We start from the raw sequence: 11,604 nt of genomic DNA, 5'->3' as shown, positions 1-11,604 counted from the left end.
GGTTTAACTCAAAAGGAATGAGCGGGGATTTCCATCTACCCCGTTAACGTGGCGCCCTCCGGTGGTCGCAGCTCACATTCCGACTTGGGGCCACTCAACCCATTTACAGCTGTTTGTTTGCATTCCATTCAGACTTCACTCTTAACGTGAGACCACACCAAACATTCCTAGACCAGGCTTTCAAAGCACAGTCATTCCGGAGCGCACGCCATTCCCGGGCTCCTGGGCTCCGGTGCGGTGAATGAAGGCGCCACATGGCCAGTAGCGTCCAAGCCCCTTTTATTTGGTTTCCCGCGCTCAGGCCTGCATCACCGGCCGGGACTTCTCCGCCTGCAGCTTCACTCCGGAGCCCGCGAAGCCGGTGCCGCCCTGTAGGAGGAGAGGGTGCCATGAGGGTTCCCTAGCTGCGGAGGTGAGGCTGGCTGAGGAGGCCCTGGCTTGATGAGGGCGGGGCTAAAATAAAAGGGCGGGGCCTCTAGGAGGAGGGCAGGGTTACCGGAAGGCCAGGGGGCGCCACTCACCCGCTGCAGCACGATGATGTCACGGTCCGTGAGCTTCTCCCCGGTCACCGGGTCCACCATGTCCTTGCGAATCAGCTTCTCCACGCACTCCAGGGTGACCACAGCCCCACTGCGGTGAAGGTGAGGGTGGGGGGTGTGGATCAGGGGCCCCGCCCCAGACAGTGGGCCACACCTGCGCCCGCCGTGTCCAGCAGGTCCCCGGCCTGTCCCCTTGGTGACTCACGAGGGCCGCAGCACGGCGCACGGCGTGGCGTTGCTCAGGCTGTCGCGGGTCACGGCGCACACGTAGCGCTCGCTGCGCGTGATGAGCCCCACGCGGTCCACGGAGCTGTCCAGCGGCGTGAAGCGCACCGGCGTCAAGTCGGACATGCGCAGCGGCTTCCCGGACATGGGGCAGGTCACGATGCGCGACTGGGGGTAGGGGTGGGGGAGGGAGGCAGGGTCAGCAGGCGGCGCTGGAGCCGGGTGGTGGGAGGATGGTGAGGGGACCTTCAGGACCCCCGTTTGGGCGGGGGGTGTGTGTGAGGGGGTGAACCTGGCCCTCTCTGGCAAAGAGTACGCACAGGCGCGCGCTGGGGTAGGGGGCTCACCGGCTTCTCCAGCTTCGTGGCCTTCGCCTCGGGGGTCAGCGACGGGATCCAGAAGCTGGGCAGCGCTTTGTCCTTGTCCTTGCCTGCAGGGCCCGCACTGCACCCGGGTTGGGCATTGTCTGTGGGGAGGGGGGGAGGGGCTAGGATGCCGCACCCACGGAGGCACCTGTGGGACCCCCCCCCCCACCTGCAGACTCATCTCTCTCACCTGGGCCGTTCCCTGCCGAGGCGGCCTTGGGCGTGAAGGGGTTGAGGGGCCGGCTCACGATGGCTGCCTCCTTCTCCAGGAAGCCCCGCACGTGGTCCTGCGCCGCTGCCCGCTGCAGCTCCTTCTGCTCCTCTCGCCGGGCGCCCCGCTGCTTCTCGTAGGCCTGCAGGCAGCCAGGGAGCAATGAGCCGGGCACCCTCCTGTGGGTTGTGGGTTTGGGGCACCCTAGGTGGGGGCAGGGTGGCTCTCTGAATTTAAAGGAGGGTAAACCGGGACCCACCCAGGGGACACTCCTGGCAGAGGCTCTGTTTGGTGCCGGCTGGTGGCCGCAGTCATATGCCGTGTGTCTGCTGCCTTGGCTGGTTCCTCCCATCAACTGTAGGATGCCCGAACCATTTCCCTTTTAGCTGGTTTGGGACTCGGTGGCTTTTCTGTCCCTTGGCAGCAGAGTGGTCAACAGCTTGGCTGGAGACAGACTGCCAGAGCTCAACCCTGCCTCTGTCACTGATGAGCTCTGTGGCCTCTAGAAAGTGCTGTGACCTCTCCTGGCCCCAGTTTCTTCACCCATAAAACAGGCTCACCTTCATCTGCCGGGCAATTTCCTTCTTCTGGTGCAAAATGTACTCGAGGATTGCTTCCCGCTCATACAGGTAGCCATCTGGGCTGCAAAGACAGGATAGGACAAGAAAGCATGGCCAGTAGTTAACAGCCACCCGCCAAACATCAGCTCTCTGTCCTGGAGACCCCCTAAGCATCTTACAGGCAGCAGCTCACTCAGGGCTCTGCTTAGCTCTCTGAGGTGACTGCGCCGTTTTAACTCTCCTGGCTTTGTAATGTGCTCCAACACATAGGGGAAAATCTCGTGCCATAAAGGGTTAGCTCAGGAAGCCAAGGTCGTCCACACCCTGCATATTCCAACCAAAGGCCTGGCCTGTGCCTGGCTCCTGGGAGGGTACTTCTAAGCCCTTGGAATGTCCCGCCTGATAAGGGTTTGCCTGGGGGGTATGGCTTATGTGGCATCAGCTGGATCTCTGCAGTCAAGTGAGGGAAGTGAAGTCGCTCAGTCATCTCTGACTCTTTGCGACCCCATGGACTGTAGCCTACCAGGCTCCTCTGTCCATGGAATTTTCCAGGCAAAGGTACTAGAGTGGGTTGCCATTTCCTTCTCCAGAGGATCTTTCCAACCCAGGGATTGAACCTGGGTCTCCCACACTGCAGGTAGACACTTTACCATGTGAGTCACCAGGGAAGCTTCTGCAGTCAAGAGGCAGATAACGGGAAGCACTCTGTGAACTGTTATCATGGGCTGGCGGTGTCCCAGGAGCCCTACCCTCTATTATGAGCGTATTCTCTCCCACACCCCGTGAAGTATACTAGGATCGTGCCCAGTTATCAGAGGGAACACCGAGGCTCCGGGAAGGTAGGTGGCTTGTCTAGGGTGCCTTGGCTGTACAGCCCCTCTCTTGCCCTTTGCCCCCCGACCAGCCCACCCACGTGCCCAGCTTACGTGACGACAGGGTCGTGGCAGGGCTGCAGCGAGAGGCAGCAGCAGTCGAAGTCCTTGACGGCATCCCGGCTCAGTCGAATGTTCTGGGTGCCATAGCCTGAGGCCGCTGGGGACAGGAACACACAGACGGACGGAGAGACAGGGGACGTGCCCCTGTACAAATCCGGAGAGAAAGGCACAGCGAGGACACAACAGAGGTGGGGGGCGCTTGTGCCCGGGGTCTGTGTGTTGGGAGCGGGGCACATCCACAGGAGGTGTTCATCCCCAGAGGGTAAGTGACAGGCTCTGAGGCAGCCCGAGGGCCAGCTGAGGGAAGAGGCTCGTGGCTGACTCCCCTCGGGCCTTCTGGCTCTGGGACCCAGCTCAAGCGCCCGCATCTCTCTGGGCCTCAGTTTCCCCATCTGGAATATGGGCTGACAACACTGATTCCTTCCTCTGTGGGTGTTTAGGAGGCTTAGTCGAATTCAAGCAGGAAGGCACTTAATGTACAGGCAGGGAAAAGGTTGTTGGCTTGTGTGGGCTGTTATGTCTCTGGTTATGACCATCAGTCACATGGGCTATGTTAACACGGTCAGGAGAAAGACACACATAGCAAGCTCAACCAGAGGGGCAAAGTGAGCGACCTGGGCATTTTGGGGTCCATTTGCCCCCCTCGCAAACCCAGTACCTGTGTCCTTCTTTTTCTCATGGTAGGTGTAGACGGCCCCTGCTGTGCAGTTCTTGCCGTGCCGCGTCATCCCGGCGGGGAGGAAGGGGTAGCTGCAAGGCGGTGGTGACCGGAGGGAGCCCACACAGAGAGGACTGGACCTTTATGGTCCCCGAGCTGACCTGATGGGGAAGCTGGCAGTGGGGCAGGGGAAGATAGTTTTGTACTCATTAAATGGTTAAGAAAGGCCTCTACCCTCAAAAAAAAAAAAAAGCACTCCATCCTGAAAAAGACCTGAAGTTTGCTTCTGGAAGTGGTGTTGGAAGGGGCACAAGTTGCGAGTTATCCTGAGGTGGTGGAAGGAGGGTTACGTGCAATCTGACAGAAAGTTCTGGCATCCGAGGCAATGGGTGGGGCCAGAACTCACGTGGGAGACGGAAGCGCCAGGCAGATGCTCTGGGTTCTCGAGCCCATGTGGATGCTACACGCCCATTTCAACTGAGCGAGTCTGGATTCGCTTAGGTGCAGTGCGCCTGTTGCTCAAGTTGTTCCCTCATGTGTCATTTGCATTGGAAAAAATTCCAGGTTTTCAAAACAAGTGTTAGAGGGAGAACTGACTGGTAAATCAACCAGAAAAACCCAGCTACCCTGATAGGAAAACGCGCCAAGGGTGAGAACAGGTGAGTTACAGGAGCGGCCCAAAGACTGACAGGTGGATGCCTCAAGCTCTCCTCACAGGAGAACCAGGACGAGACGTCACTGTGCTCCTCTCTCCAGGGCGGCGGGTGGCACCGTGAGCACGTGCTAAGGCCAGGGTGAGGGCTGGCAAGAGGAGCCCCCGCAGGGGGTGCTGGGGGAGCATGTACGAGGATGTTCACAGCGGTGTCGTTTATCCTGGAGGGGAGCTGAAGGCAACTGAATATCCCACCCTGGTGAAACGGACAGTGAGTGCCCACCAAGGAGACCACCCAGCAGTGAGATGCAACTGACTGGGTGTGTACAGAGCATCATGGGTGGATCTTAAAGCCATGGCACTGGGTGAAAAGGAAAGAAAACAATCTACACGTGCACCAAACATTACATTTTGAACACCTGCAAACAAAAGGATCAAGCATGTAACAATGGCTGCCCACGTAAGGGAGGGGACTGGATAGGGGATGGATGCACGCATGCTCAGTCGCTTCAGTCCTGTCCCACTCTCTGAGACCCCATGGACTGCAGCCCACCAGGCTCCTCTGTCAGTGGGATTCTCCAAGCCAGAATATAGGGGTGGGCTGCCATGTCCTCCTCCAGGGGATCTTCCCAACCCAGGGACTGAGCCCACATCTCCTACATCTCCCACATTGGTAGGCAGGGTCTTTACCAGCTAGTGGAAGACTAGGGGGATTACAAGAGTAATCCCCTTTTAACAAGAGTAAATCAATCGAACAAGCTAAGGGTTGATGGGATCAATGGAATAAGACCTTCTGCCTGGCCTTGGCCCTCTCCTGGCGGTGACTCTGGATGGGTAATTCCCTTTCAGCGCCCTTTGGGTAAGAGGTGCGGAGAACCATGGGCTGAACCTGATGTTAACTGGATGGCTGTGTGGATTAAATGAGGTCATACACAGAGTCTGGCTATGGAATGCTCAGGAAATTATTCTCTCCAGTTCTCCGGCTGCAAGGAGGAGTCAGAAGGCAGGGGTGGGGGCACCACCAGGGGCTCCCAAAATATGAAAAAGCAACTTCATCTTTATTTCTCTGGTTTGTGATGCTTTCAGAAACTTGCCTTTCTCTTTCAAAACATAAACCTCTCCTGGAACTTATGGACCTTGCACGCCCCCTACTGGCGTCTTCCTCCCAGTAGGTACATTTACAGAGAATAGATGCACAGACCCGTAAGATGCAGTTGATGTGTTTTGACAGATGCATACACCCTCCTAACTACTGCCCCAATTGCGATGTGGAACATTCCTGTCACTCCAGCCACAGCCACTGTGCTGCATGCAGCGGTTCACCTTGGTGAAACACCCCAACTCGACCCACGGCCCCTCCTCAGGCTTCCCCTCACCCCCCAGCTTTGGAGCAGGTGTCAGGCACCTGCTGCCTCCCCGGCTCACCTGCCACCCCCCTCCTCCACCCTGGCCCCCTGGCTTCCGCCCCATTCCCCCACCCATCACCACTCATGAAGGTCGAGTTCACCTCCGCAGGGACAAATTCCCCACTCTATTCTTAGTTGTCAACTGCCTTGACCCTCCGTGGTATTTGGCACTGGGCTGCCTGTCTTGTGGCCAAGCTCTTTGGCTTTGTGGACTGGGACATTTTCTCTCTGAGAAGAGAGGAACTGCTAGAGAGGGATCATCACTTCTCTGGGCTGTCACGGGAATAAGCACAAGGGACACTGCTTGACCCCTGACCCCTAGGCCAACTCCCCGCGGCCTCATGTCGTCAAGCGTCCAACTTCAGCCACCCTCTGAGGTCTGCTCCATCGGCATCTCCACTTTGGAGACAGGCAAACAGAGGCACAGAAGTGAAGCCACTTGCCTAAGCCAGTGGTTCTCAAAGTAAGGTCTGCCAAGACCCCAGGGGTCCCTAAGATACTTTCAGGGGGCCCACAGAACGATTTCCATGACATCAATATGTATTTGCCTCTGTTCCTCTCATTCCCTAATGAGCGTCTGGTGGAGTTTTCCAGAGGCTGTGCGACTTGTACTTGTACAACCCTGGCTTTAAAAAATGTCTGGTACGGAGTGAAAGAAGCCAGGTACAAAAGGCCCTATTGTTGATTCCGTTTATATGAAAGGTCCAGAATGGGCAGATCCACAGAAACAGAAAGGAGACTGGTGGCTGCCACCCGCTGGGAGAAGGGAGGACGGGAGTGGGGAGAGGCTGCTAAGGGGGATGGGGTTTCTTTCTGCAGTGATGAAAATGTCCTGAAATCCGAAAGTGGAGATGGTTACAAAAATAGTGATTATATGAAAAACCAGAGTTGTATACTTTAAGATGAGTTTTTTGTTATTTGAATATTTCAATAAAGACCCTTTCATGTCTGTTTTCATCTTATAAGGCAAATCTTTTTTCCTTTGGCCGCACTTGTGGCTTACAGGATCTTAGTTTCTGGACCAGGGATCAAACCCAGGCCTTCAGCAGTGAAAGTGCGGAGTCCTAACCAGTGGACCACCAGGGAAGTCCCCTGATGTGGCCAACTATGATGGATCGAACTTCCACACACAAAAGCTTTTTGGAGTCCTTGCTGATTTTTAAGATCCTGAGACCAAGAAGTCTGACAACCGCTGACTGGGGTGGGCAGGTTTATGGTCTCCTCAGTTAGGACAGGCTCAGAAAACAGAACACTAGCACTTCAGAGAGGACACATCCAAGTAAGAGCAGCTATTATTTATCAACCTTCCCCTCTTACAGAGGAGAAACCAGGCCCGTGGAGCCCCCCTGGCAACAGAGCCGGACTTGAACCCGGCACTTGGGCTCCAGAGCCGCCCCCCCTTAGTCACGTGACAGCTGGCAGTCCTCCCAGGGAGGTCACAATCCGAGAAGAAAGGCTAATCCACTCCCATTCTCCCAAGAAATCTTCAAAATCCACAGTCTAGTCCACCCTTTTAATATGTCTCGACTCAGAGAACAATTTTCACTGGAGGAACTTGTCCAACATTTTAGATTTCATAAAATTTACAGGAGCAAATGTACATTCACACATCCTGGTTGTCCCAGACATACTTAAAAGTTTTCCAGGGACTGAATCCAGTATTGGTGCTTGAATGTAAATTAATTAAAATGAAGTGATTAAAAAAAAAAAATACAGTCCCTCGGGGCCCTGAGACAAGTATCAAAGTGCGCCACAGCCTCTGGGGACTCGTGGCTACTGTGTTTAAAAAACATGATCACAATACCATGGATGCATTAATAATTCCTTAACATCATCTACTATCCAGCTGGTATTCAAATCTCCCTTATTATCTCCCCAGGTCTTTTTCTGCAGTCGATTTGTTTGAATCTTCAATATCCTGAGGTCAGAGATCCCTCTGAGAACTAAAGGATGAGAAAACTAAAGAAGAACTAAAGGATGCTACAAGTCCCCTCCTGAGAAGAGCATGGGGTCACATGGATGCTGCTGGCTGTCCCAGGGGGGGTGTAGGCCTGTGTTGCTGCTGCTGCTGCTGCTAAGTCGCTTCAGTCGTGTCCGACTCTGTGCGACCCCATAGATGGCAGCCCACCAGGCTCCTCCGACTCTGGGATTCTCCAGGCAAGAATACTGGAGTGGGTTGCCATTTCCTTCTCCAATGCATGAAAGTGAAAAGTGAAAGTGAAGCCGCTCAGTCGTGTCTGACTCCTAGGGACCCCATGGACTGCAGCCTACCAGGCTCCTCCATCCATGGGATTTTCCAGGCAAGAGTACTGGAGTGGGTTGCCAGCCTGTGTTAAGGGAACCCAAAGGGCCAATTACATTCAAGGAATTCACAGACAGATATAGGAAGTATCGGAAGCAGGAAGGAGGGAGGCTCCCTAAAAGCAAAGGGGAACATCTGAGATTTTTCTATTAATAGTGACTGGTATTCATCTAAGAGGTTTGGTAAACCCAGCCCTGTTATAAGCACTTTATACATGTTAACTCCACTGAATCCCAGGGCTTCCCTGATAGCTCAGTTAAGAATCTGCCTGCGATGCAGGAGACCCTGGTTCGATTCCTGGGTTGGGAAGATCCCCTGGAGAAGGGATAGGCTACCCACTCCAGTATTCTTGGGCTTCCCTGGTGGCTCAGACGTTGAAGAATCCACCTGCAACGTGGGAGACCTGGGTTCGATCTCTGTGTTGGGAAGATCCCTTGGAGAAGAAGGGAATGGCTACCCACTCCAGTATTCTGGCCTGGAGAATACAGTCCATGGGGTTGGAAAGAGTTGACCAAGCGACTTTCACTTTCAGTCTCCACCGAATCCCACAGCACAAATGGCTGCTACAAACAAGGAAACAGAGGCAGGGAGAAGGTGCCCAGTGCAGCCGGGGGTTGCCCCAGGCATCTGCGTCTGTGGCCGAGGCCATCCCATCGCTGGTGCCGCCTGGCTGCAGGTGGCCCCAGGCTCTGTGCTGACTCAGTGTGGAATGGGCCCTACAGGCAGGGCCTGGCTCTGCTCCTGGAAATCCCTGTGGGCCTGGTGCACCCCCTACCCTGCCCTGGAAATCCCATCCGCTTCCTCCTCCCAGGACCTGAGGGAGGCATTCCTGATGCTCTGACAACGCCCTGATTTACCTCCATTACAGCCATCTCAGAATTTCCCCCTCCAGACTAGGAGCCCCCTAGAGGTGGGGCCTGGGCTGGACTCCAGGCTGGGTCCCAGCACTGCCTGGCACCTGGGGGTGGGGGCTGGGCACAGAGATGGCATGATAGTATCAGTTAACGACTTCCAACCATAGGGCCTGGGTAGGTGTGTAATCAATGAAACGAACCATCCATCCAGTCAATACATCACAAAAGCACTATAATAATAGAAATGACTGGACTTCCCTGGTGGTCCAGTGACTAGAAGACTTTGTGCTCGTAATGCCGAGGACCCAGGTTTGATCCCACATGCCATCACGAAGATCAAAGATCCCATATGCCACAACTAAAACCCACCACAGCCAAATAAACAAATAAATATTTAAAAAGAAAAAAAACCAGGATGGTGTGGAGGGGGAGACTGTTAGAAATTAAGAGGAATTTAAAAGACAAAACAATTATTTGAATTGATTCTGATTCAAACAAATGACATTTTTATTAGGGTTGCTTTTGTAAGTATTATGATAATAGTATGATATTATGATAATACGATTATGATAATAGTATTGTGGTCATGGAAGAAAATGTTCCCGCTTTTTTGTGTGCCTGAAAACGAAGATCATGGCATCCGGTCCCATCACTTTATGGGAAATAGATGGGGAAACAGTGGAAGCAGTGGCTGACTTTATTTCTCTGGGCTCCAAAATCACTGCAGATGGTGATTGCAGCCATGAAATTAAAAGACGCTTACTCCTTGGAAGGAAAGTTATGGCCAACCTAGATGGCATATTCAAAAGCAGAGACATTACTTTGCCAACAAAGGTTCGTCTAGTCAAGGCTATGGTTTTTCCTGTGGTCATGTATGGATGTGAGAGTTGGACTGTGAAGAAGGCTGAGCACCGAAGAATTGATGCTTTTGAACTGTGGTGTTGGAGAAGACTCTTGAGAGTCCCTTGGACTGCAAGGAGGTCCAACCAGTCCATTCTAAAGGAGATCAGCCCTGGGATTTCTTTGGAAGGAACGATGCTAAAGCTGAAACTCCAGTACTTTGGCCACCTCATGCAAAGAGTTGACTCATTGGAAAAGACTCTGATGCTGGGAGGGATTGGGGGCAAGAGGAGAAGGGGACGACAGAGGATGAGATGGCTGGATGGCATCACTGACTCGATGGACGTGAGTCTGAGTGAACTCCGGGAGTTGGTGATGGACAGGGAGGCCTGGCATGCTGTGATTCATGGGGTCGCAGAGTCGGACACGACTGAGCGACTGATCTGATCTGATGCTTTTTAAAATTAAAAAAAAAATTGTTGAAAAATTTTTAAAAAGTTGAGGTATAGTTAGTTTAATGTTGTGAAAATGTCTCTGCTTTTTACACATGTATCTTAAAGTATTTAGGGGTGAAATGTCACGATAGACAGGCTTTGCCTTATATATTTAATTAAAAAAAATACCCAGCCAATATGGCAAAAGTATTAATAAACAGAAACTCTGGCCATAGGAATTTTTATATTATGATCCCACTTTTATGTAAGTTGTGTTAGGTAGGAAGTTAGACATGAGCAAGGAGGGGAAGCCTGGCTGAAGGAGACACACCCAGGAGAGCTCACAAATATGCTACAAATATAACCACAGAGACTTTTCAACTCCTGCACAGGTATCCTATTCACACAGTGGATACAAAATGACCACAGGGGCCTCTCCAAGTAACCTTACCTGCGGTGAGGCAGTTAGGAGCCTATTAAGACATAACCAACACAGCCTGCAGCTATACAATTTATAATTAAATCATTGAGCGTATGCTTATTTCTATTCCCTTTCATTGACTGGTGGTGGGTAGAAGCCCTACTTTGAACGGGGCAAAGCCAAAAGAAGACTGGAAGTGTAAAGAGGGAGGCTTGACAGGAAGGATGAGGAGGACTCCTACGGAGTGTTGGATTAATAAAAGATTATCTGCTTGAGCTGAATGGAGCTGTAACTTGTCTGTTGTTCTACACCTTTTCGTCCATTGCTCCAAATTTTTGTTGCCACGAGACAAGAATGGAGGAAGAGACATTAACCTGACAGGTGGGACACTTTCATAGTAAAATATTACAGTAAAACTGCTTTAAGGATCCATCAAGACCTCAGTTCACAACGAATCGGCAGCACCATCAAGGTGAGAACCTAGGACTGCCTAACCCCAAAGTTCCACAGAGGAAAACGTTAACCTACAGCAACTCCAAGAGGGAAGGGCCTGTCAAAAAGGTGCAAGGAGGCAGCGGCGGCGACTGCACAACCCTTCCCCGCTCTCCCCATCACGATCTGAGAAACTGAGGCCAAGAAAGGGGGTGCGGGGGTTGCTTCTCATTCAATATCACTCCTTAGACCTCCAGGAGTCCCAGTCTCTTCCGTGCCCTGGGATCCGCAGCCCATTCGTCTGCACTGGAATTAATACTCTCGGGAGAACTGCCGGATGAAGGTTTGGCTACCTAAAGGGATTTAAAGCACCTCCAATTCGGCTTTAAACTTGAGGCACCTAGAGCGCTCTATTAATAACTGCCAGTAAGTCAGCATTTCAAAATATTGTCCCAGTCTCCCTCAGGACCACAAGACTCTTGCCCACAGGAAGGCAATCGCACTAACACTAGTCTTCTACCGCCTAGAACTCACCTCACAGACGACCCTCTTTCCTCGGTGGCTACTTCAACAGTACCCCTACACCGGAAAGGAGCGCTGTTTTCCCTCTCCGCTCCGACGCTTCCGCCCGGGGAAGAGATCGGAAGTAGTTCTGCCCCTAAAGGCGGAGATAGCTCTTCTGGCTTCATAAATTCTCCTTTCTTTTTTTTCCTCCCCCCGGAAACGTGAGTGGCAACTCGAGGGTTCCGGCCGGTGAAACTGGCGTGAAT

General features: G+C 52.9%; 1 protein-coding gene across 1 annotated transcript; it reads right to left on the bottom strand.

Moving 5' to 3' along the window:
• Positions 1-264: 264 nt before the first annotated feature.
• On the bottom strand, positions 265-11,517 carry NOSIP (nitric oxide synthase interacting protein). The gene is made up of 9 exons (XM_070387337.1): positions 11,369-11,517; positions 3,494-3,666; positions 2,827-2,932; positions 1,901-1,982; positions 1,320-1,482; positions 1,112-1,230; positions 745-932; positions 522-630; positions 265-369 (listed from the first exon to the last, which is right to left on the bottom strand). Exons 2-9 carry the CDS (start codon positions 3,561-3,563, stop codon positions 298-300), a joined length of 909 nt encoding a protein of 302 aa, XP_070243438.1. The 5' UTR covers positions 3,564-3,666; positions 11,369-11,517; the 3' UTR covers positions 265-297.
• Between the last annotated feature and the right edge of the window lie 87 nt (positions 11,518-11,604).

This window comes from Bos mutus, chromosome 18 (genome assembly GCF_027580195.1).
Source record: "Bos mutus isolate GX-2022 chromosome 18, NWIPB_WYAK_1.1, whole genome shotgun sequence".
Taxonomy (NCBI): Eukaryota; Metazoa; Chordata; class Mammalia; order Artiodactyla; family Bovidae; genus Bos; species Bos mutus.
Note: the sequence above shows the minus strand (reverse complement) of the source record. Positions and strands in the feature narration are given on the sequence as shown.

Excerpts from the sequence above, each read along its gene's own strand:
- NOSIP (XM_070387337.1), bottom strand. The coding sequence starts at position 3,563 with ATGACGCGGCACGGCAAGAACTGCACAGCAGGGGCCGTCTACACCTAC. Across the intron at positions 1,983-2,826 it reads TGCCACGACCCTGTCGTCAC|CCCAGATGGCTACCTGTATG; the intron begins GTAAGCTGGGCA and ends CTGTCTTTGCAG. Across the intron at positions 1,483-1,900 it reads AAATTGCCCGGCAGATGAAG|GCCTACGAGAAGCAGCGGGG; the intron begins GTGAGCCTGTTT and ends GGCTGCCTGCAG.